The sequence below is a fragment of the Heloderma suspectum genome, chromosome 2 (genome assembly GCF_057233095.1).
Source record: "Heloderma suspectum isolate Gila_16-S chromosome 2, 16-S_ref, whole genome shotgun sequence".
NCBI classification, from domain to species: domain Eukaryota; kingdom Metazoa; phylum Chordata; class Lepidosauria; order Squamata; family Helodermatidae; genus Heloderma; species Heloderma suspectum.
Window position 1 is genome coordinate 95,211,962 of NC_139459.1, and position 24,835 is coordinate 95,236,796.

At 40.2% G+C, this 24,835-nt stretch overlaps 1 protein-coding gene across 4 annotated transcripts in view; it reads left to right on the top strand.

The window, feature by feature from the left end:
• TLE1 (TLE family member 1, transcriptional corepressor) overlaps positions 1 to 24,835 on the top strand; it is an 88,881-nt gene that overhangs the window by 13,431 nt on the left and 50,615 nt on the right. For 2 of the 4 annotated variants that reach the window (XM_084834237.1, XM_084834235.1), the window contains exons 5-8: positions 9,069 to 9,131; positions 10,380 to 10,484; positions 20,555 to 20,759; positions 21,519 to 21,535. In XM_084834237.1, the coding sequence (XP_084690363.1) occupies positions 9,069 to 9,131; positions 10,380 to 10,484; positions 20,555 to 20,759; positions 21,519 to 21,535 (390 nt within the window). The remainder of the gene's footprint in view (positions 1 to 9,068; positions 9,132 to 10,379; positions 10,485 to 20,554; positions 20,760 to 21,518; positions 21,536 to 24,835) is intronic. The other 2 variants (XM_084834238.1, XM_084834236.1) reach the window with 1 other exon arrangement.

The window sequence follows — 24,835 nt, forward strand, 5'->3', positions numbered from 1 at the left end:
ATGCATGTGTATTGGGGGGGCGGGCAGACCTAAACCTGAATTCAATAATGGTTGTATACAGCAGAGTGTTTGGGGATCCAGTGACTTCAAATGTCTGAATATTTAACTTCTCAATCTTAACTGTAAAACAACTTTGCTACAGCTCCTTAAAAGTGAGCAGGCTATAAGTGAACAGGCATGATGACTATTTCACTGTAAATGTATTGGTTGGGTTGGGCATGTGTTGACTGACTGTTTCAGTTTGACTTGAGGAAACAGGGCACTGCACTTGTGTAATTGACATAAGGCTAGTGTAAGTGACCTGTAGCACTGCACCAATAGTGTAAGCTGGTGCGATAGGTTTCCCCAGAAAACCCATCGTGACAGCTTACGCTATTAGCATCACACTAGAGGCTGCTTATGCTAGCACTACATTGATTGCATAAATGCAGCAGCCCCATTGGATACTGTCCAATGGCTTGGACCAAAATATTACACTGCACAAGACTAAGGCAATTCCACATTTGGTGGAAGGCTAAAGAAATCAGCTATTTCTCCCCCTAATCTCCCTTCCCCCAATGGAAAGCAAGTAAGTGCTTTCCAGTAATATGGTGGAATCTTTGGATCCAAACCATCATGTCTCAACAATTTTAAAGAGTTAGGAAAGTAGACTTCTGAGACAGGGGAATAATTCCGGTGATAAAAAATAACAGTCTAAGTGTTTTTCTATGGCACAAAAGGCTACTTTTTCCTTATTAATGCTATATCAAACTGATTCCTGGCTTGCAACATGGGTTTAAAAAAACAACCAAGAACACCCTATAAAGAGCTTTTATCCTCATGTCTGTTAGACAGATGGAGACAAAAATTGGTCTGAGGTCAAGCCATTTGCTGCATACTCACAGCCTTCGATTTTCCTCACCACAGATCATCTCAAATGATTCGGTAATGACCAAAAGTGCAGCCTTGACCTTTATTCCCTGGTGGATTACTGTTACACAGTATAAACGGCAAGAACAACATTTTGTTCATTCAGATGTAGTTTTCAGCTCTATTTTGCTGTGCCTTCTACAGCACAAGTGCAGAGCATTAAACCCAGCTGGTTGCTGATTCTGTGGAGCTAAATGTATCATTTCAATTTCAATTAGGTGATCATAGTATCCTTTTTAAAGAGGATTTCTTTTCACAGTATCCTAGGGAGTCATCTTTTCAGAATGACCCTTTATTTCTAGCAGGGCATGAACTCTTTGTCATTTTGGCAAAAATGGGGGTCCTAATAATCACTGTTTGGTGTTGCTAAAACATTTGCATGTCATGCTTTTTTCCCTTTTTCCCCACAATAGCTTTTCTCCTCTGCTTTGGACAAACACATTGTTTAGCATATGGATTTGTTTCGATCATCTCTTTTATGATCTGTCCAAGTGGTTGATTGCAAAGATTCTTATAGGGGCTTAAAAGTCTGCACTTCCTATGTAAGCATGTGTCAGTTTAGCCTTCAGGGAAGGGATAGGCTTTTTAAATAAGATGCTGTGAAGTCTAGTGCGAGTCACAGGCAGCCAGATAAAATGTTTACTTGGGCAGGAGAGATCACTTGATGTCCCAATAGATACATCTAATAAATGAGTAAGACCCAATAGCTGTCCAGCATAAGTAAAATAATAATAATTAGGTCAGAGGTTAGTACAGACATGTCTGCACCTGGTGCTTCTGCTGATTTGATGTGCCAGGAAGCGAGAGGAAAGGTTGTAAAGTTCTGGAGCAGCTTTGAACATGAAAGATTCAAAGGGAAGAGGAAGTGCAAGTGACTTACCCTGATGTGTGTGTTGCCTCTGTGGTTGCTCCTATGCTCTGGTGGTATGTAAAATTTGCAACACTCTTGCAGCATATTACATAGGTGTGTACCACACCTATGATGCTTCCTGGCTCAGTCCCCCCCCTTTTTTTAGCATGAGTGGGTTAATATATGAATTGGGACTCTTTAAGAGGGCGAGTGGCCTAGGGACTATAGGATACTTTGGATTCCCCCCTCCGATGTTGGAGACAGTGCTCTGACCTCGGAAGGCGTAGTCCCCCCCACCCTCTTGCAGTCAGCGGAGAGAACCACGTTGACTGCCTATCTGAGGTTGGAAACTCTACCTCAGAGAGAGAGGGAAAGGGGGAGCTTCCAGTTGGTGGGGAGGGGAGGAGACTGGAGAGGCCAGGATACGATTTATCCTGAGGGTCTTCCAGCCTCCTTTCCTCCCCCTCTGAAGTGCCCTTGCTAGATGGGCTGAATCACCTGCCTAGTGAAAAAGCAAAGAATGGAGGATTGTGAGGCAAAGATTGCTTCTGCCACACCTCCTGCCTTCATCCGGGCAGGACATAGGAACCTCGGAAGTTTGAGGGCATCTGAGCAGTGATGGCACACACCATAGGGTTCCTTAAGGAATAATTTAATGTGGAATGATCCAGTGGTGATACTACTTCTAACCCTGTGCATTCTCCAGTTTTCCATTTGGGTTCCTTGACCATGAAGTATCATGGATTCCTCAGCTAGATTGACCCCTTTGGAAACTGCTTAATAATTGCTACCGTATGGAACGCTACACTTTTTTCATGGTTGCACAACCTAAATATCAAGAGGCACTTCTACACTTCAGCTTAGGACTGCGGAGTTACATTAACCCTAAAATGTTTTGTCAGTTTTAACCAAAACACATCTTACAATAATGGGGATATTAGTGTTGCACACATTGATGTTTCATGAGGTTCAGTGCTGTGGAAACTGCCATTTTGAGAGGTGCCACAAGGATTGCAAAACCCCTTTCCATCCATACGGTCAGACATTTTTGTGTGTCTGTCTATGGCCATTGTTTTCCCAACAGCTACCACTTGAGGAGGGGGGAAAGGAGAAAGTGCCCAGTTGCCGCCTCGATGGAGACCTGTGCTATCTGTTGTTGGGAAGTGCACTGTATTTAAATAGTGATATAGTGTGGAGGAATGACATCTGTATCTGGCTGAATACAGATACAGTTTGATGTGCTTCCTAAGATGAGGGAACACCTGCTTGTTTGCCACAACAGTGGGGATATGCCCCGCTTCTCTCTTGCAAACTGTCCTCTTGCAAAGTTTTGAACAGACTTGCCCCAAAGTCTGAAAAATGCCAAAATGTGGCACGTGTGCACATGTTTGAAAATGTGCCCCCAAACACACGCACACACAGGCTCAGCCTAGTACACAGTTGTTATTTATTTATGAGTAATAAAGTTCAGTCTGGGATGGATGTGGAATTTGCAACAATGCTTTTATTTTGAAACAGGATAAAGAAAGCACAAGGGAACTGGTTCATTGCAGTAACTCAGCTTCAAGAGAAGACACTGTCAGATGTTGTGCAGGTTTAGACAACAATGTTTAGTGAAATTACAAATGTCATTTGTAAGAAATCCTTTACATTTACTCTGAGATGAGTGAGAAATTTCTTAAGTTTGAGAGTGCTATTAATGTTCTCTCAAGTACACGAACATATGCTCCAATATATACACATTTTTCTTATGTGAGGACAACTACCTGGAGGGGTGAAAGTTTTTGATGGTTAAATTGAACACTTTTTAATCTCAAGCTAGTTCCACCTGAAAAAAAAAAAGAGCGGGGGGGGGGTAAGGTGGGATAAGGGAACTGGATTATCTCACCCAAATAACAAATTGGGGTGTGTGTGAAAATTGTTCTCTTCTCTCCCAGCCCCCTCCCAGCTTAAAAAGTAATAATTTACTGCTTATGACAGGAAAAAGAGCTTAGGGGAAAGCAGCTTTTAATGGTAAGACTTTTAACTAACTGAATAGAGTTGCATTTTCTTTTAATGATAAAATCCAGTTCTTTCCACATCCCTCCCTTTGGTGCCCAGGTAATATATCTCCTTAGTTTGGAGAAGTACAACCTGCCTTTCTTTATAAATTCAGAGCTTGGCTCTGAACAGTTTGGGTGTGCCTCTGAGCATAAGCAGCAAACTTCCCTTCACCAATGAGAGTCCACAAAGATGAGTTTATGAAGGAGATTGGAGTGTATGTTGATGAGGAGCTGCCTGTGACTGGAAAAGAGCATTCAGTATTTTGGCATAAAAGAATAGGGGAAATACAGATTTTTCAGCAGTTTTTCTTGGATTTCTTGTGTTTATTATCATGCTATAGTATAGGGATTATTGGTTAATAAGGATATCTGTGATTCATTTTTCAATTGCTATTTACAAATTCTTCAACATCTGTTGTCAAACAGGAATCAGAACTTTCCAGTCCTCCTCACATATGGGCTCAGGTCCAGTTCATCTGTTCAGCAGGATGAGGTGGTAGAATGGACCATCTGCCCTTCATACAGCAAGTGGGAAATCCCACATTTAAATGCTCCCCATGTTTGTTTTTGTTCTTAACTCCCTCAAGTAGAAAACAGGGAGAGGGCTGGCCTAGAACCTCTCTTTCATGTGCTAAGTTTTTGGCTTGAAAGAATCCAAGGGGGAGCATTCAGGAAGGGGCTATAGCACAGTGGTAGAACACTTCCTTGGCATGCAGAAGGTCCCAGGATCAATTCCCAGCTTCTCCAGGTAAGGCTAGAAAAGAATCTGGCCTGAAACCTTGGGAGAGCTGCTTCCAGTCAGTGTCGACAGTACTGGGCTAGATGGACTCATAGTCTGACTCAATATAAGACAGCTTCCTCTGTTCCATGGTGATGTTGCCTCAGGACTTAATTATCAGGCAAGGGAATGAGCAAACCTATGTGTGCTGCTACCTCACAGCAGTTGCAAAAGGCCAGCTATGGAACACATTCATGCTCCTTCTTGGCTGACTACGGAAGTGCCTGGTCCAATTCCTATGCTGTTGTTCTTCTTGCATGTAAGCTTTACACATGAGGAGGGGGATTGGGAATGAGCATGCTAGCTGCATCCCACCCCTTTCCTTTCTCATTGCCCTGTACACAAGGGCAACGGTTTTTGAAGGAAAGCCTCACCTGTCCGTGGAAGCTTTCCCCAACCTTTTAGGAGCTATATTTTCCAGGGTTCTTACACACAAGAACAATGAATGAATACAGCTCTAGTGACAAGCACTGGGCATTGCATGTATTATTTTTTCAAGCACCAGGCGCAAAGTGCCATTTTCTCTCTCTATTAACTGCTGAATAAGCCTTTTCCTACAGTCACAGTAGCTCCTCACTTTAACAGCAACACACACAAAGGTCCAAGCAAAGATTTTCAGCCCACAGCACTTAATTATAATTCCTGAGGGCTGCAAATACTCTGCGAAGGTGCCACAATTAGTATGTGGACTCTTAAGATTGTGCAGGCATAGTGTAGATTATTAACCAGATCTTCCAATTTGAACATGGAAACAGCTTAACTTTGCAAATCGGTACATCTTCCCTCAGTGGAAAAACAGTGACCTGGTGAAACTGATGGATTTAGGAAAGGGTTTTGTAGGACCCCCCCCCCCATTTTAATAGCAACCAATCTGAGCTAAACGCTTCATGTTTCCTCCTGCAGAAAACATAAGAAAATCTGTGTGTGGTCATTAATAGGGTTAGGATTTTTGCTGAGCTTATTTAAGGTTGTTCCAAGCCTTTCTCTTCTTAGTTTTTTGCCACTCATTTCAGTAGTGAACTTCTGACAAAATGACAAGTAACAGCTCTTGTAGCTGGCTATATATTAGGTCAAAACACTTTAAGAAGAAGTGCATGCATGCACGTGTGCACACACACACACTCCCCTTCCACAGATGACAAACAATTTCAGTCTCAACTTCATCTTGAAATATGCAGCTGAATTCCTTCATGTTAATTTTAATGATCCTTCAAAAAGGAGGGCAGCACTTGAGTCTGGGGTCCTGGCAAGCTTGTCATTTACAAATAAATCAAAAGGCCATCATTGCAATCGTAAAGACTAATGACTGAAGTTGCTGTGTACTCTGATAGGCCCCACTCTCAAGCCTGCTATTAAAAATGAATGCCTTCAAGAGGCCTTGCATTAAGAACATAAACAATTAAGGGCACTTGAACTGCTCCAGGGAAAGCTGGCATACAAACACAAGGGCTTTCATGTGAGGCACCAACCTCTGCAATCTGGTTTGCTAGTGAGATGAAGAGAATGTGGGCAATTAGTGTTGATGTATCTGCTATCTGCAAGGACTTGTTTCTTTTATCTCTCATTGTTTTAACTGTCCTCTATATTTGCAGATCAGAAAACTAATGATAAGCTGTGTAAAACTGGTGACAGCTCAGAAGTCATGAATACTGCATGAACTTTAGAGGCTGTGACAGGCATTTCAGAGATTTAATACCATCTATATTCTGGATCTTTAAGGCATGGTTTATGTTTTGATTGGCTGGCTGGTTTGGGTTTGTTTACCCCCCCACCAAAAAAAATTCTGGCCTCTCAGTATTTCTGGAGGAAGTTTGTTTTTTAAAAAATCATGCAAGCTTGTTTCGGTTCTATATCTAAAGCTTTCATTACTAGCTGCGGGATATTTTAAAGTAGTCACGGTCTTAGGTTCTTACAAAAGAAGAAAGAAAAGAAAGTGTAGCCTAATCTATGTATTGAGTTAAAGTTGGGGATGGTTTATCTTGCTTTCAGGTGGAGTAAATAACTGGAGCTGAGCCAAAATTTTACAGTTGAATATGATATTGACAAATAATTCCTGGTAAAGCCCTTCAGATTATAAACAGAAGATAGCATGTTTAAAAGTTTTCTATTAAAGTCGCTAATTGAACACTTTGCAGGTGACATTGTATTATACTTTTTAATCCTGGTATAAGAATGAGAATGTATTCTAAGTGATGTGCCAGATACTGCCATTAAAGATGGGGCAGATTGGCACCCCAGCTAAAATGTAGCTTCAGGTTTAGGGCAGGAATATTTCTGGAGAGGACACAGGATCCACTTCTCTTGTGGTTTTGTGCCTGCTCTGGAAATATGAGGTAGAGGCAGCATTGCCCTTGGTGTTTACTAGCCATACTCTGCCTAGTTCTCCTGCTGGAGACCCAAGTGCTCTAAGGCACACTGAAACTGCTGCTTCCTCAGCACTCCAGAGGCCTCAGAGCAAATAAGGGAAGGTGTGTTGTGGGCTCACATAATATCCTACAAGGTCATTGGAACACCAAGAAAGCATCAGTCTGTTCTCTGTATGCACTCCCTTGAAATACCTCTGTGCATGCCCCGAGTACATTGAGGGCCAGTGTGTAGTGGTTAGAGTGTTGGACTGGGGAGACCCGGGTCCAAATCCCCACTTGGCCATGAAGCTCACTGCGTGACTTTGGGTCAGTCACTGACTCTCAGTCTAACCTCCCTCACAGGGTTGTTTTGAGGCTAAAATGGAGAGAAGGAAGCGGATCATGTATGCGGCCTAGGGCTCATTGAAGGAAAGGATGGGATAGAAATGTAGCAAACAAATATTGCAGAGTTTTGATGTCTCAAAATGGATTCAGTTTCCCACTCTATCAAAACTTTTTGGAGTGGAACTTACTGGTTCTGCTCATCCCTAACTACCACTCAGGTACTTATTCTCCCTCACAGTATGTTCTAGAAAGGCTTACAATTTGACAAGGGTACAACACTGCTGTTTGGACAGTTCTGAAAGCCATGCTAATAGGGCAGGATATACATTGTAAATAGATAAAACATAGACATGCAGAAATTATGCCAAAAGGTGTAACGGGGAGAATGTTTTGGTGTGATGAGAATTTCTGGACCCTCTGTGCCACAGTAACCCAAAGGTTTATATAATTCTTGATAATTGTATGCTTAGCTGGGAATAAACAATAGTAATTACTAGCTTTGGTGCCCTAGTATACATACAAATGGTGTGATAAGCTTTCTTCAGACCTGGAAAACTTTGAATATACTTTTGAGTTTAGATAGATTGTGGTAAGCTGTGATACATATAACTGCTTAATGTCAAGTGCAGTATAGGTTAATGGTTTGAAGTTCTCTAAATGCCCAGAAATAAGGCCTAGTGATGTTGTAAAACTTTAGGTTGTGGCCCTCCAGAATATGGTGCCTGCAATGCAAGCAAACCTTGACTGACTCTCCTTCCCTCCAACACATAAAATAACAGATCTTTCTTAGGACACAATCCTATGCACATTTTGACATAAAAAAGTCTGACAACAACTACCACTCCCCAGCCAGCATGTCAGTTGTAGGACTGCTTTTTTTTGTCCAAGCATTCATAGGATTGCACCCTTAGTCTCTTAGCTCCAGGTACTCACCAGCTTTGAAAAGTTGGGTGGTATCTACATTAAATATCTAGACTTAGTTCAATTCAGACATGATTTGAACCCTGGTTAATTTTTAATCAGGGTAGATAATCTTAATCCATTAATGTAATTCAGAATTTCAGGCTTGCTGAACTGACCTCCGCTTCTACATATATTCATTCACTTTGCCCCTTTCCCAAACAGTCATCTAATCATATTCTACCCAGCTCTGCCTTGTCTTTAACCTGCCTTCAGACATACCAAACTGGGTAGCGCAAACCAGTGTTCACAACTTCCCTGGATTGGGAACCTGCTTACAACCTCACCAAAAATATTCTGTAATCATTCTTATCCCCTTCCACAGATAGGAACTTACTGGGAATGCACGTTCTCACTCTAGCTGTACTTGCTTAGAAACTTTGAAACATAACATGCAGTGTTTCTTTTAAGGATGCTTTCTACTACAGTGTTTTTCTTTCCTCATCGAAACTTTTAATTTGATCAGATGCCTGTGTTTAATCTGCTGCTGCTGCTGCAGTGTTCTAAAGGTTTTGTCGAAGACAAATGGTTTCATATTGTCTAATGACTTGAAAAACAATAGGTTTGTCTGTCTAAAAGGCTTTAGCTCATGCTGGATTTTAACTAGTGCTTTACTTGCTAATGAGCTACTTAATGAAGAATAGATTTGTGCTCTAATATATGTAGCTATGAGGTACTTCAGCAGACTGAACCCTGCCCTGATTAACCACATACATTCTAACAGTTTATGTAATGTTGAAATAATTTAAAGTTCTGTAACAATTGTACTTCACATGAGTTTGTAAATTAACTCATACACAATGGCATGTCTTAATCCAAATATTTGCTTTTCTCTGTAGACAGAAATTGCCAAGAGATTGAATACAATATGTGCACAAGTCATCCCATTTTTGTCTCAAGAAGTAAGTACAAATGTTCCTCTGTTTAAAGTGAAATTGTGTTGCATCTTGTTTGTAAATTAGCTAGTTTTTAAGATGTTAATTTTATCAAAATTCACAAGAGTGAGGAACATCTGTTGTAGCTGAAGTATGCAAGCCCCCTGTTAATTTGGTCTAGCAGATGAGATGAGATATACCAACTGTATAACTGGTGAAATAGCTCAACCACAAAATTATTCTTTCCAGCACAGGGGGAGGCAGACTTATAAAGATTATCAAGTTTTTTTTAATGCCAGTATTGGCTTGGCAGCTGCTAGTCTAGCCATTTGTTAAATGCTACGTAAATAAAAAAAAAGTTGGCATTTGGTGCCAGCACCTTAAACTTTTTGAGCAGCATTTGTAAAACAGTTCCTAAAAAAAAGGCCTAATATAACTTATAAAAATGGTTGTAATCTTGATACCATATTGATGCCTAACTATGGTGGGAAACACAAGAAAGTGGACCATGTTATGGTGATGCTTGCTGAATTGCTGTTTCACAAAAAGCTTTATTACCATATACCTGGCCTGTAGGATTGAGCCATTTGACATTGCTGGAAGCACCTAACCCTGTTCACATATTTCAACAGTAGGTAGAAATGTAGTGGTTTTGACCTACATTGCGTGCTTGAACAGTGTTCTTGGTTTGCTTTGGACACCAACATAATGTTACAATATATGCCATTGGCCTCAATTGTTGAGCTTTGTTCCTTAAGCTGGAGCAGCAGCTTGTAGAAGCAGATCAAATTGTTAAATATTCCAGAAATGACATGAGTATGATTGCAGTTGTTGTATCTTGGAGAGTTCACCTAAGCTGGTTCCAAGAGTAGTTTTCTGTGTTGAATCTTGATCATTTATTGATATTTATAGTGAACACAAGAGATATGTATCCATATCAGTTTGGAAATTGGTGGGTTCACTTGTAGAACAACTGTAATTTTTTAAAAAGTCTCTGAATTTTAAAAACTTGCAGACTTGTTCCTGTTGAACAACAAGTTACATTCTGCCCATTTTCCACACAGAGTGCTGCTTCAAAATATTCCTGCCCTGTGATAAGACAACCTTCTCTCCTACTTAGTTCAATTAGGGTGCAATCCTACGCATATTTAGACAGACAAAAGTGGTTGGCTGGGGAATGCTGGGAGGTGTAGGACTTTTGTCTGTTTAAACATGCATAGGATTCTGCCCTTAGTGGATGTTCCAGTAATGGAAATGACATGTTTGTCTTTCCAGCATCAACAGCAAGTGGCTCAAGCAGTAGAACGTGCCAAACAAGTGACCATGGCTGAGCTGAATGCCATCATCGGGGTACGTGGCCTTCCAGGTCTACCTCCTACAGTGTGTATAACCAGCTTTCCTTTCTTATTGCTTTGATAGTTTTGATGTATTACTGTTAATGTAACAACTGCTTTGATATGTAATGCTAGTTCTTAAGCATTATTTATCTTGGCACCTGCACATTTCAAAAATTGGTAGAATTACTGAAGCATAGTTTCTAAGATGTTATTGCCTATTTAGGCCTATATATCACTCATATAGTATTATTTTTAGATTTGTGGTATTGCCCTGTTTTGGAGTTAGTAGGTTGCAAAAGCAAACTGAAATACGATCCCTTGGATTAACAGACTATGTATGTGGCAATTGAGTCCTTGGATAATCTGACTTTTCTTTTTGGGGGGAGATTCTCGTCAACTCTCTAAAACAACTGAGGACATTTGCTTTCTTTTCTGGGCTAGAGGGAGTGGATGTGAGGAAGTATTTGAAAGCCTTTGCTTCTCCTTTTGCTTAACCATAGTTGGTCACTTCAGTCAGACTGACAAACTGTGGTTAACATTAATTTTGGTTAGTTTCAAATCATAGTTACTGAAGTTGGATGTTGACCACAGTTCTGGGTCGGGACAACATGGCAAATGGCACTTAAGAAAAAGCTGAAGCAAACGCTTCTGAACTTCTCCTGACCACACAGGAGGAGGAGAGGAGAGGGGAAGTGTGCAAGCCCAAGGTTCACTGTGGCTCATTCTCAGCACGCTAACCTGTGGTTTAGCACGATGTGTGAATACTGCCATAGTGTATGCTCGGGATTGTCAATCACAGGCAACTAACTTGTCTTGTATTGAACTTTATGAGTCATGCATTCCATATGCTGCTCAAATTCATTTCCCAAGTTTTGTTACCATGCTCAAGAAATATCACTCATGTTTCTTACCCTTCCACAGTAAGCAAAAGGAACTGAAAAAAGTGGTCCTCCTTCTTCTGATTTTATTCATGTGCAAGTGAAGTGCCTTGAGCAGATTCAAATTATTCATTTATCAATTTATGTTAATTGCTTGTGAGAAGATGCCCTGCTGGTCTTTATAGTTCCCTCAGACACTTTGTAATGATAATTAGACATGCTGCTGTATGGATTAACAGTGCCATAGTCCAACAAGGTCTACAGACAATGGGACCAGTTAATCCATCTGTGCTTAAAATTACATCCCAACTGGAGATGGAAAAAAAACATAAGAGCGAGGGAGGATTAAAAGAATGAGTCTCAGCTTGAAAACTCTCCTTTTATCAGTTTCTCAATTGTAGAGCTGCTGTCGCTTTGCCTGTGGTAAGCTATTGGCAGTCAATTAGGTGAAATAAACTGGGAGGGTGACCTTCATTTCCTTTTAATAGCTATTCCTCCCTGCAATGGGGAGTGTCAGTGGATTTTCAGCTTAAATTTCATTCAAGCTGCTTTATTACACTTGACAGATTAGCTTTGCATAAACATACCCTCCTCTCAAACCAAAACCCTATTTCTCTTGTTACTTAAAAATAATTATTTTTAAAATAATTATTAAATTTCTGTATGTCTGCTGTCTTCATGACCCTTGCTTGTCTAATAAATTTTTAACCTGAAAGTTCAGCTCAGAAATTCACCTGCTCTGTTTCTGTGTGTGTTAATTGATTTAACAAACACCTCTGATTAACAGCTATATTAAAAAAACCACAATATCTCAGATATACTTGTTGAGCCTCTTAGCAGGCATGAAACAGTGAAAATGGCTTCTAAAAATTAATGGAAAGCTTTGACACTGGACCATGAAGCTATTTTGGAATGTCTGGCTGGGCTTATAGTTGCCACAGAGTACCCCTTGTTCTTTGGGACTGTGCAGCTCTGACCCAAGAAAAAACTTCTCCCGATGCATTCAATGGAATGGAGGTTGCAAAAGAATGAAAGTTGCACACTGTGTGATGTCCCTGCTTTTTTTAATAGTAATTCTGTAAGGGATCGAATTACCATTCATTAGTATAACATGCTAATTTCATTTTAATCTAATCTTGAAACATTGTCATTTAAAAAAAGAAAAGAAAGACTTCGAGCAGATGCAGTTTTGCCTCAGACACAGTGCAATTCTACACATGTTTACTCAGAAGAAAGTTCCACTGAATTCAGTGTGGCTCGCTCCCTAGGAAGTGAACATAGGATTGCAGCCTTGCAGTACTTGAGGTATTGACATGTTTCTGCAGCAGAAATATCCCTCAGTTTTCAGTGAGTGCTCATAAATGCTACATGCATTCCTGTCTAGTCCAAACTACCGCAGTCTAGCCATTTCCCCAATCTCAGCTTCTTGCATAGCTGATCTGACAATTCTATTACAGCCTGAAGAGTAGTTGTGTGCACTACAAACCTCACTACCACTACTTTTTTTTTTTTTTTACATTTCCACCAAGTTTTAGTCCAATAAGAGATCATCTCTCCCTTTGCACATTTGTATACATCAATAATTATCCTGTGCTGCACAATAAGTTTCATGCTCTGACATATGCTTGATTTGTTTGAAAGGGATTGTGTGCACTCTGGAAAATTGGAGTAGCATAAAATCGGGCTGACAATTCAGTGGACCTTTGCTCCTCTTCATGCACTGTGTCAGCCTGTCTCCCCAGAGGGGAGGAGGCATCAGGAGCCTGTCTGTTCCTGCAAGCAGCAGCTGCACTGAAAGCAAACGCAGCCCAGTTTGATAGCAGCTGTCAGTATTGTTCAGAGACCCAACTTAGTGTAAAGAACAATAGCGGGGCCATGCTCTTAAACTGCAGTGTCTTTCAAGCTAATAAAAGAAATAGTAATTTAACGGTTTAGACATCTATTGTGAGCCTGAAAGATCATGAAAGACTTCTTTTTAAAATGCAAATAGGCTGGTACATTCTCCAACATTAGAAACACAATCCAGTAGCCAGTGGCTTACCAGTTATAAAAATATTTCTTTTCCATGAAAGTAGGAGCAGGATAGGGAGAAGGAGGTGGAATGCATTGGGGAAGAAAGTTAAGCATATTCCTAAGAGGTGTCCTGTAAATTGTTTACTGTGTATAGTAAACTCAATGCTTAGTGCTTCTCAGTGAGAATTAACTTTAAAAAAAGGCTGTGCTTTCCAACATGGCATAATGATTCCAAATAATTGTTTCTAAATTCTGCCTTTGCCTTTTTAATTGAGAATGACCTACTAGAGGCGAGACTGAATTTGTGTTCCCATTTGGCACATGACTTGAGGAGCAACAGGGGAGAGTGTGTGTGTGTGTGGTGGGGTGGGGTGGGGTGGGGTGGGGTGGGGAAACAAGCCTCCAATTAGCAAAAAGATGAGAAGTTAGACATGTTTTGAAATTAAAAAGCAAAAGCAAACTAGCTCGGAGGCAAGCAACTGCAATGTAAGGAGAAAATAGGATATTGAGGGAAGCAATAGAAGGACTCTCTGCCAAGGAGAACGTATTAGCTTCTATTCAAATAGTAGAATTTATAGTGTGTTATGCAACTAGATGGTTATTGCTGTGGAAGGATAGCCGAGATTGTTGTGTGGAAGCAAATGTCAAAAGGTGGATGTGGAAAATATGTTCGTCCCACACTTTATGCATATGGTTTTTATTCAAGTTTGAAAGAAATGTAAAAATTTGTCTCTAATAGATTTTGATTAAGCAAAGCAGTGAATTGGCAAAGTAAGCACCTGAAAAAAGAAGAAAAAAGCTTAATATAGTATCCTGTTTTTCAGCATTTAAGCATGGTAGTATAGTTTCCCTTGGAGTGGAGAGAACCTAGATTATGGTATGAAGGGTTTAAATGGATTATCTTGGTAGAATTTGAAGGGATTGGAGGAGGAAAATGGTTAAGCAACAAAATGGACAATTAAAATTTGTGCATGCTGGAAAATCTGAATGACAGTTGTAATTAGACCACACTGGTAGTAAGTAAAATCACTTCATAAAACTGGTGCAGATTGGTAGAACGTTTTTTCACCTTAAAAATCTTTGATGAATTGTAGAAACCTACCTAAGAGTGTAACATACAGCATTCACAAGAAATAGCCAGCCCGTGAGGGTATTTTAGTTTAGCTTTCTCAGAAAGAAGTTAATACTTGAGAGGTGCCCCCCCCCCCTGCTTTCTGAGGTGTGCTGCTAATGGTTCTGTGAAATGTATCTCTTGGATTGACAGTATTTGTGAGACAGATTGAGTTGTCTAAAGGATTAGCAAAATGCTGGATTATTTTTCCTCTTCTTGGCTGTGGTTGCCAGCTATCTCTGAGATTGTAGTGTGTAAAGCTTGAGAGGATGAGGTTAACCTCTTGAGGTTTATTATGAGCTTGCAGTTAATCATTAGAAAGCCTATAAATAACTAGGATGCATGTTTTGTTGTAAAATAGAAATATGGGTGCAAAGAAATGAATGCAAAAATGTAAGGCTATAACTGCATAGCTCTTGCCTTGCATGTTTTTTGGAATCATCAGCTATACTCTGTATTTGGTGTCGGATGATACCTTAGGGTTTTGTTTTGTTTTTAGGATAGGGGGCATAGGAAGATAAGATCAAGTGCCCGTTAGAGGATATATGGAACAAAAGACTTAATGCCTAACGTATATTGGTTACTGGCCAGATTAAAAATATAATAATTAAATATATTGAATCTTCTGTTAGCTTTGATTCAGGATAAGATAATGAAAAAAAGCTCTTTGGGGGACCAAATTTCTGAAGTATGTAAAATACCCGAGTCTGGTATGTGTTTCTAAAAAAAATATTCTACTTCTTTCCCGCCCAGCCCTTTAAATATGAAGCTACATTTTTGGTTTCACAAAGCTCAGGTTAGCTGCCTGATAAAGGTACAGGAGTAGGCACATAGCCAGATTTTCTTTTATCATGCAGTTTTCGGACCAGAATACAGAAATAAAAATTTATGTAGGCAGCTAAAAAGCCTGCCAAACATCTACTCCAGCATTTCCATTCAACCTTTATTCCCAAACTTTGTTAATTTGCTTTCAAACCTATGGTACTGTGTTTCTGTTCTCCATTCCAACACTTATGCCAGAAATGAAAGTTCACATGCATTACTTACTGTAAATGTTGTATAATCTAATTTCCTAAAAGTAGTACATTGTATATACAAAGTGCAGATTTCCTCCTCGGTTTTCCTGTTTTTCCCATCCTTTTCCCACAGAAGTGAACTTTAAGAACTCGAGAAAAATCCTTTGAAGATTAAGCCCTGGACTACACTAGAACACATTCCAAAGCAATGAAAAGAACCATTACATTACTTCTGCTATGGGTGTTTAACTTTGTTACCATTTCTTAATTCCAGCCAAAATAACTGAGCCCTTTTAGGCTGTGTCTGCTGTCTGTCAGTGGTCACAGTCACAGAGATAGATGCACAGTGTATGTGTTCCATGTCTTGGTTTTAGTAGGATAGACTTTGAAGCGTGTTGATGCATTTCTCCAGTCATCCTGGTTAAAACTCTGGATTTCATTAATACTGCTGGTAGCTGGTGAACTCTGAAGTGTTTTAAAGGTCAGCTAACGAAATTAAACTTGCAAGTTCAATGGTAAAGGCAGATATTATTCACACATTGCCTAGGTTATTTGAATTGCCTTGGCTCCTTCTCTGGGCCTGAATGCTGTTGTCAGTTCAGGGTAACTGGGAGTTGGCTGATTTTTGGAGAAACAGCTCATGCTTTACTTGCAGCAATGGCCTTAGTGGTAGAGCGGAGGGTGTGGAATGTATGGGAGAATTCTCTACCCGACTTCCTTGCCAACCCATCTCATCATCCCCTAACTCAAACTCAACTGGTCTGTAGTTGTATATAAAGTAAAGCTGTTGCCTGATTAAAGAAATGATAACAATCTTGGTTTGTTGATTACATTTGCATGTGGCAAAAATGAAGTAACCCCCACCCGCCCAGCTCTGATGCCAGGAGCATATTTTTGTTTTAGATTATTGATGCCTATATCATAGCAGGCTTCATCATGGAGGTATTCCTTCCTTTGTGTGAGAGAAGGGACAGGTGCATCTTCAAGTAGTGCTTGCCATCTTCTGCAGACTTCCTTTAAAGGTGCCTGATTAATTGGGGCCATATGGTTTTTGTTGTTGTTGATTTAAAACTTTCAGTGATCAGATCAGTTGCATTTAAAATGTTGCAGCCCCTGTATAAAGGTGTACATAGACAAGCATTGCAAAAAAAGTAACATGATAATGCAAGGAAGTGAAGTATTCTGTATTGTGCATGATCTGTCCCAGTTGCACTCCACTTCCTAAATTTCACACACAAGCTTGTACCTCATTAAATGTATTGCTCCATCCCTCTTTCATTATTGGCATCTTGTTGTTGTGCTCTTTTAATGGTGTCTTGCCACAGGCACAATGTTAATTTTCAAGATTAAATGGGTGACGAAGAACATTGCCTATTAACATTTTTGATACTGAGAAAACGACTTTGTTTTTAATGTGGAATGGTACCTGGTTTGCTGGGCCTGGGGAGATGTAGCTCATTGGTAGAGCACACGCTTTGCATGCAGAAGATCCGAGGTTCAGTTCCTGGCATCTCCAAGTAAAACTGATCAGGTAATAGGTAATCGGAAAAAAACACTCTGTCTGAGACCCTGGAGAGCTGCTGCTGGCCACAGTAGATCATACTGAGCTAGATGGACGGATAATCTGATCTTGTATAAGGCAGCTTCCTACACAAGCTTAGAAGTAAACATTCCATAATACACCTTGCATAAGTTCAGCCATTCCCTCAGTGTTCTAGTTAAGTAAATTATAAAGAGGCGAGCTTTGGGGGTGGAGAAGATTAAAATACTTTGGAGGCCTTGTTTGTTTCTGACATTCACATAACTGGCTGTGTCCTCAGCCATTTGGAGCTGTTTCTTTAGTTCTTTAGTGGTACAAGCAATTAGCTTGCATCAGATCCTCCACTCTTCGAAGGTGGTATAACTTCAGTAGCATGCATCAAGGCTTCTTAAATTCATGACAATAATAGTTTGAAGAGTTGAAAGTAATTTTAGGTGTGGTTTAATTTTTCAAATACTTCACCTGCTGGTGGTGTACTAGATCTCACTGTGTAGAGAGAGGGGTAGCACAGGTCGGCTGGCTCTGCATACTTCTAGGTTGATGTAGGATGCTGTTGCATGTAGCCAAAGCTGAAGAACCCATGCAGATGTGGAAGAAATTCCACAAGATTTTCTGTGCATGGGCATGCTTGTGCGGCCCAGGGACCCTTGCACAGGATGCATTAGACATCTCATCCATCTCTTCACCCGGAAGTGAATGCGTGGAAGCATCTCTGTTGCTGCTTATGATCTTTATTTTTATGGAACTAGCTGCATTTAATATTTTTGTACTCAAGTGTCTCTGGACTTGACCTGGACCTATGAAGTCTCAAAATTTGGATGATCATATCACAGTTGATTATGAATTTTCTGGCCATGTAAGCAACCCCTTCACTCCCAGTAAACAAACTGGAAAGTCTTCCAGTTAAGTGTAACAGCTTCGGAACAAGCCAGGATATGAAGCCAACTTCAAACCATGGTCTCATATGCTGGCTTGCTCTGGAGCTGTTAAAGCATAGTTTCCTGATTCAGATGAAATGGGCAACTGTAACTGGAAATCTTCTGGGTTTGTTTGTAAAGGGGCTTCATGTGCAGCCAAAAGGCTTATTAATATCTCGGCTTATTAAACTGGGATATGATTATCTGAATGTGGCCTCTGCACTAGTATAAAAAACCTAGTCTATCCTAATCCTTGTATGATGAAGAACATTTCAAATACACAGATAAATTTTTAATTTTCTAAGTTCTGTAAATACTATTTGGCTTCTGCATGTGCACAAAAGTTAATCCTTGTATGATGAAGAACATTTCAAATACACAGGTAAATTTTTAATTTTCTAAGGTCTGTAAATACTATTTGGCTTCTGCATGTGCACAAAAGTTCAAACGCCAATATTCCAATTTTGTTACTGCAGTTCATTTTTAAAAAATGTGGGATGGGAAATAAGTCACCGCTTCTAAAAAGAAATCTTGCAACATGCAAAAAAGTTACCACTATCTATTTTGTAATGTTGACTTCTTCGTGTGGAGGCTCCTGTCCAGTCTTTTAAACTTGTTACACAGATTAAGAACGAAGTCAGGACTCTTTTGATGGCAAAGTGCATTTTTTGTTTTGTGAATAAAAGTCATAATTTCAGTCTTTCAGTTCACTTCATTTCTATGGGTTCAAAGTTGGAGGGTTTTTTTTAAAGGTGATATTGTAAGTGCTAATGATTGTGCCAAAAATACTGATAAAAATACACTACTGCCAACATAGGTGGCTGTATATTGAAAGCATTTTTACTTTACTGCTTTTCAGCCAAAATGCTTACTTAAGATCAATAACAAACCAGACAGTTCCTACCCTCATGCCTAATTTCTGAAAAGACATGAGACAAAACAAAAATGGGTGGGGAGGGAAGAAGAAAACAAGCAAACTCAGGAACCAGTTTTAAAGTTCTTGTAATAACCAGCTGGAAGGGAAGCAATTGCAGGAGAGGAAGAGACTGCAGCTGGTCATGCAGCAGAGCTGATAAAGCGTCCCGTCCCTCTGCTGTAGCCTGATGGAATCTTGTTACTGCAGTACTTTTAAAAAGTGGAGGGACAAGCAATAATTATCTGAAGTGAAATAAAGGGGAGCTATGAATAATTTAATGGCTACTGTAATATATACATGCTGGCCCAGTTTGGATGATCATATCACAGTTTAATAAGCTAAGATGTAAATGAAACTTTTGCCTGCGCATGCAGCCGCCTCATTCCTTCCTTCATGATATGCCTTGATAAGCCAGAAAGTCTCTAAACATTTTGTTGAAACCAGGAAACCATGGAAACAAGTCAGCATCTTAAACCAGAGTTGAAGTTGGTTAAAGATCCTAGCTTGTCTTGAAGCTGATAACCATAGTTTCCTGGTTTGGATGACATGAGAAACTATGCTTAGTTAAAGATGGCTTGGCGTATCAAGGGGGTTCATGACCGGGCAAGTTTGTATCTTGGGTTATTAAGTGGCCACACTATTCTTCTTCCTCTAATGAAGGCAGTTTAAAGCACATTCACATGAATCACTGGCCAATGGGTTAACCTATCATAGATGGTAGATGAAATTCATATGATTGTGCCATGAATTGGGCTGTGTCAAACACAGGACCTGGTAGCGCTATCATCTCTTGAGATGTGCAGCTTGGCAGAAGTCATGACTGCAGAAATCATTTGTTTCAATGGATCACTTTCAGGCAGTGGAAATCCCAGATGGCAGGGAAATACAGATTGGGACCACAGCAGGGGCAAAGGGTGAAGCCCCCTTAATCCCCACACTATGGTCCTGATCTGGATCAGGCCCTGTATTTACTTCAGAATTTTAAAAAGCTGCTAACTACATCTTTAAAACAACTTGTGCTTTGGTTCTCTGTAAGATTTGAAATTGTGAAGTAAACCTCAAATGTAGTGTTTTGAGGGTAGCTGTAATCAAAGTGAACTTTCCATTCATTTTAGCCATCTGTCTGTATTCTGTCAGTGTTAATGTCAGGCATACGTTTAAGAGGGGATGGCAGAATAGGGGCAGCAAATTTATTATGAGGGAGCATTTATAAATGCTAAGTGCTAAAATCTGCTTGGAAGGTAAGGTTTATGGGAAATACTCCTAGTAGAAGCTGGAGAGGACTCATTTTATATTGGTCCCTCTTGGTCATCATGTTTATCTTTACTCAAAGCAGTTGTGAAGATAAGCATTTTGGGGTGGGGAGGTGTGGACAAATGGTATTTCTGTCTGCACTAATTCTGTTAATATAGAGGTAGGTTTGAAGAGGTGCCAGATGTCTTTAAGAGTCTAGACTGCACAAATCTCCTGCTAGTCGGGCTGTAGATTAAATTACATGGCTTAGTTCTGTAATACAAAAGAAGATCAATATCCGAGGAAATAGTTGAGCAGTTGTGAAATCTGGTCTGGAGTGGAGCAGTTTGAAATAGGCTTGGCTTTTGAAGCAGGAAGTTGCATTGAGTTCAGTTGGCTAACCAGTCCTCCTTCTTTTCTTTCCTTCCTTCCTGCCTTCAAACCTGCTGCCTGGGCTGCTTCTGCCTGGAAATACCTCCACAATAACAGCAACAGCAGTTGCAGGCTCAGCACCTCTCGCATGGCCATGGACCTCCAGTGCCTCTAACCCCACACCCATCAGGACTACAGCCTCCTGGGATTCCTCCGCTTGGGAGCAGTGCGGGCCTTCTTGCTCTCTCAAGTGCTCTGGGTGGGCAGTCTCACTTGGCAATAAAAGATGACAAGAAGCACCACGATCCAGACCACCACAGAGGTGAGAGGCATGGAAAGCCTGATTAGGACCTTGTCAAATGAATATTTGCACATTGCTGCAAGTTGCGGGCATCTCTAGAGAAACTGAGCTATGTAGAACGAAAGCCAAGAACAAACTGATTGCCAAACATTAATAGCGTCCTGCATTTATACCACTGAAGCAGAATTCAGCTTGAAGTTTTCAGTATTTGAGTTTGGAGATCACTAAGGGTCTCCTGCTTTTATGAAATGCAGGGAATTTTGACATCCTGACAGATGCTTAGTTGTAACCTCAGTGGCCTGCACAATATTGTGAAAAAATTGTAAAACAGAATAAGTGGGTAATTTTCTTTCTTTTTTAAAATAAAATAATCTTTAATGGAAAGAGGGGTGGGGGTAAGGGTTGGCAAAAAAGAGTCAAACTTTGAGGTGGATGTGTTGAAATGAAAGGTTTCAAGCATTGCATCTGTTTTCTAGGTTTGTTTAGGACACCTTTAAATATTGGGCAAAATTGCACTTGAATAATTTTTGAAGAAAAAAGTAATTTATTCTGTCATGGAAAGAACTAGGCTTTGTGTATGGTTAAACTGTAAATCATGTTTACAAAATGTAATTTTCAGGAAATCACTGTATTAGGAATGTGCAATGACTTATATAAATAAAAGCCATTTTAAAACTGTTCGCGGCTTGTGTTCTAATTTTTCCCCCCTTTTTTATTTCTGTTCTTGCCTCTGTGTCTGAACGGGCATGTCTGTGCATTTCTTGGTTACTACGGGAACAGACAGAGATCCGGGCACAGTAAGTACCAATATTCCTGCTAATGTTAACATTTTCAATTACTACAGTAGTTGATAGTCCAGATATTCACATTTTCTTCCCTGTAGGCTTACTTGCTGCTTCTCTCCTAGTTTAGATAGTGGGCATGGTGCCTCCTGTTTGAATACTGCTGTGCTTTGTTGGAAGAATTAAAATTAAAATAATATTTATGTTGAACAGCCTTTGTAGCTCCTGTGATAAAATCCCTGCAAACTAATCTGGTTTCAAATAGTAACTGCTCAAGTCTCCATTAATTGCATTACATATGTGTGTACTTAGAAAACAGGTAAGAGAAAAAATTTGCAAATTAGCAGTCATCAGGGATTTGAAGCTTTCCTAACTTTATCTTCATATACATATGTCTAAGATGTTTCCCACCTAATATGCCTTCCTCCTTTTATTTGAAATGTAATATTAATGTTAAAAACTGGGAGCGGGGATTTAAACCTCTTGTTTGCTTAGGTTGTAATCTGTCTTTTTAAAAAAAGTTCAACTGATTAAAAAAAAAAAACCATTTCTGAAACAGATATATATGGCATAGTCATCCTTTGGTATTGCCTGGCCACATTAACTTGTTTCATAAAACAGAATTGTTAATTTATGTGTCAGAAGTTTCCATGATTCTTTGGCCCCACATGCTGCCAAGTTAGGAAGCAATTCTATGGGGATAGGTGGCCACCTCAGAACTTGGAGGTGACTGCACATCCAATGCAGGGTGGGCAGAGCGCGGAGGGAATCTTCTCCGTGGTCCAACTGCTCTGCATTTGTGGCTAGATGGCTGATTTCAGCTGTCTAGCCACATAGTTTTGGAGCGGGGGGGGGGGAGCTGGATGATGCATAGGAAGTGTCATACCAGCCCCTCCAAGGTTCCTGCCACTGGGAACGCCCCCTTTCCTCCCACTCTGCACTGCTATAGGATTGTGACCTTAGGCAACTTGTTTATGGCAGACATGCAATCTGCACCATTACAATATTTATATTGCTTTTAATTTGATATTGGGATGCCCCTTGTAACTGGATTTCCCAAGGCCTTCTCACATGAGAAACTGCTTTGTAAGATGTGAAATTATTTTATTTCTCAGTCCTTTCATAATTCTCGAGCTGATCCCATACTATAGTGCAGGAACTTCAAAAGCCCATCAAGGGTTTACGAGTGCAAATTCTAATGAGATTGCTTGTGACTTTTCTCCAGCACTCTTTGAAATCTAGACAGTTGGGATATCTGCAAAAGCTGTGAGATATATGCCCTAAGAAATGGAATGCCTTTAGACTTCCCATATGCTGTTGAGGCCATCTAAAGCTCTATATAACCTCACAGATAGTGCCTATACCTGTTTTTCCCAATCTGCCCCCCTTCCACAGCCTACCACACTCTTCAGGGCCTGCCAAACCTTGGCATATTTTGGTGGGTCCCTGGGGGCTACTGGGGAGTGAAAGGGCTGGGAAAGTCAGTTTCTGCCCCACCTCCTTCCCAGGTAGAACTCTGGATCCAACCCTGTGATGTGGATCCTGAGTTCATTCCCACTGGTGGAAGCCAGTGTGTATGTGGAGGTGGCTTCTGCTGATTTTCCCTCTCACCTGTAGTGCCTTGCATCCCCAGGAAATCTCAAGAAGGTTGGGAGACCCTCTGGAACAGTGTGGGGAGGCCAAAGGAGGAGGAAGTAACAGCAAATATTGCCTCCCCTGCTTTCCATCAGCAGAATCTTCTGCTGGATCCAAAACCAGTTCATGGAAGGAACTCTTCTGTTTGCAGAAAGCACGCTTCGGATCCAAGCCCATGTCATAAATTAAGTTAATGTTGACACCAGTTACATTTGGGAGGAGGAAGGGAATCAATCCTCACTCTACGTTCATTAAACAAATTCACTAGTTTATAAAAGTGTCTTTTTTATTAATTGTCGTGAGCAAGACTTAACAAGAACTGTAGATTTCTGCTTTTGCTTCCTGCATCCACCAAAAAAAAAAGTTATAGTACATGTTGACCAATTGCAAATGTACTTGGGTACCGAGTATGTTTCCCCCCCCATCTTTGAGGTTCTCCATGTGTGTTATAGTACAATGTGGGGTTGGATCTTAAGACTTGTGAGTAGAATGAAACCTCTAGCGCTGTTAGCCCATGCTTCCAGAAGTGCTAGTGGAAGAGTTTGCATCATGTTCTAAGATACTGATGATATAGTAGTTTCATGCTTCTGCAAGACTCTGTGCAAGCAGAAGAATATCTGGATTTCATTTCTTCTCTGCTGCCATACTCTAGTGCAAAGAGTAAAACTCCTATGAGTTGAAAATACCTTCATCATATGGAAGGGCACATTTTGGATTCAACCCAATATGTCAAGTACATTAACAGGTCAAATGTATGAACATCTATTCAGAAGTAAGTCCCTTTGAATTCAGTGGTGCTTCATCCCAGGTAAATGTGTACAGGATTGCCTCCTAATTCTTGCACTTTTTTTTTAAGGAAGTACATTAGAATGGACGTGTTATGCCCTAAATTTGTTTACTATTACAAATCCCACCAAATGAATGAAACAAGACTTGCGCTCACAAACGTGAGAAAAAATAAAACTGCTTGGGTTAATTAAAGAATGTATACTGAATATTTTCTAATAAAGTTAATTTTATATGCCATGAGGAACATAATCCAAGCTTGTAGGTTTATTTGACGTGTATGTTAAGTAATATTTTCATAGCGCTTTGACACAGCTTCTTCAAAAGCCTAATACACGTCTACCCTTAGCTACATGTCTCCTAAAAAAAAAAAGCAGCCTTCATTTTTAGGGCAAATTGGTTTCTAGGCTGGTGCTGCACACTTGGAATATAAATTTCCGTACAGATAAATCATCGTAGAGAAAATGTGGATCACCAAGTTATCTCTGGTGATGTTCCATATTTATTTACTTAATTTACATTTTAGCTGCCTTTCAAGACCATAGTCTTCCCAAGGCGGCTTGCAATACAAAAACAGTACAATTCAATACCAAAAGCATCTTAATTGTAAACAGTGCTAAAATAAGCCAGTTAAAATAAAAGAAAAATCAAATATCTAACATACCCAACCATATGTCTCTAAGGACCTCTCAGAATTGGCCACAGATGGAACCAACTGTATACCTCTTTGTGGGAATTCCATAGGACAGGGGCCACCAGTGAGATAATCATTTATGGGTTATATTCCCAGGTCAGGGTAAGTGGCACACTTTATGGGTTAAGTCACCCCCAAAACCTGAAAATTGCTTCAAGGAAGTGCAGTTCTTCCCACAGCATCCATTTTATTCTGTTTCT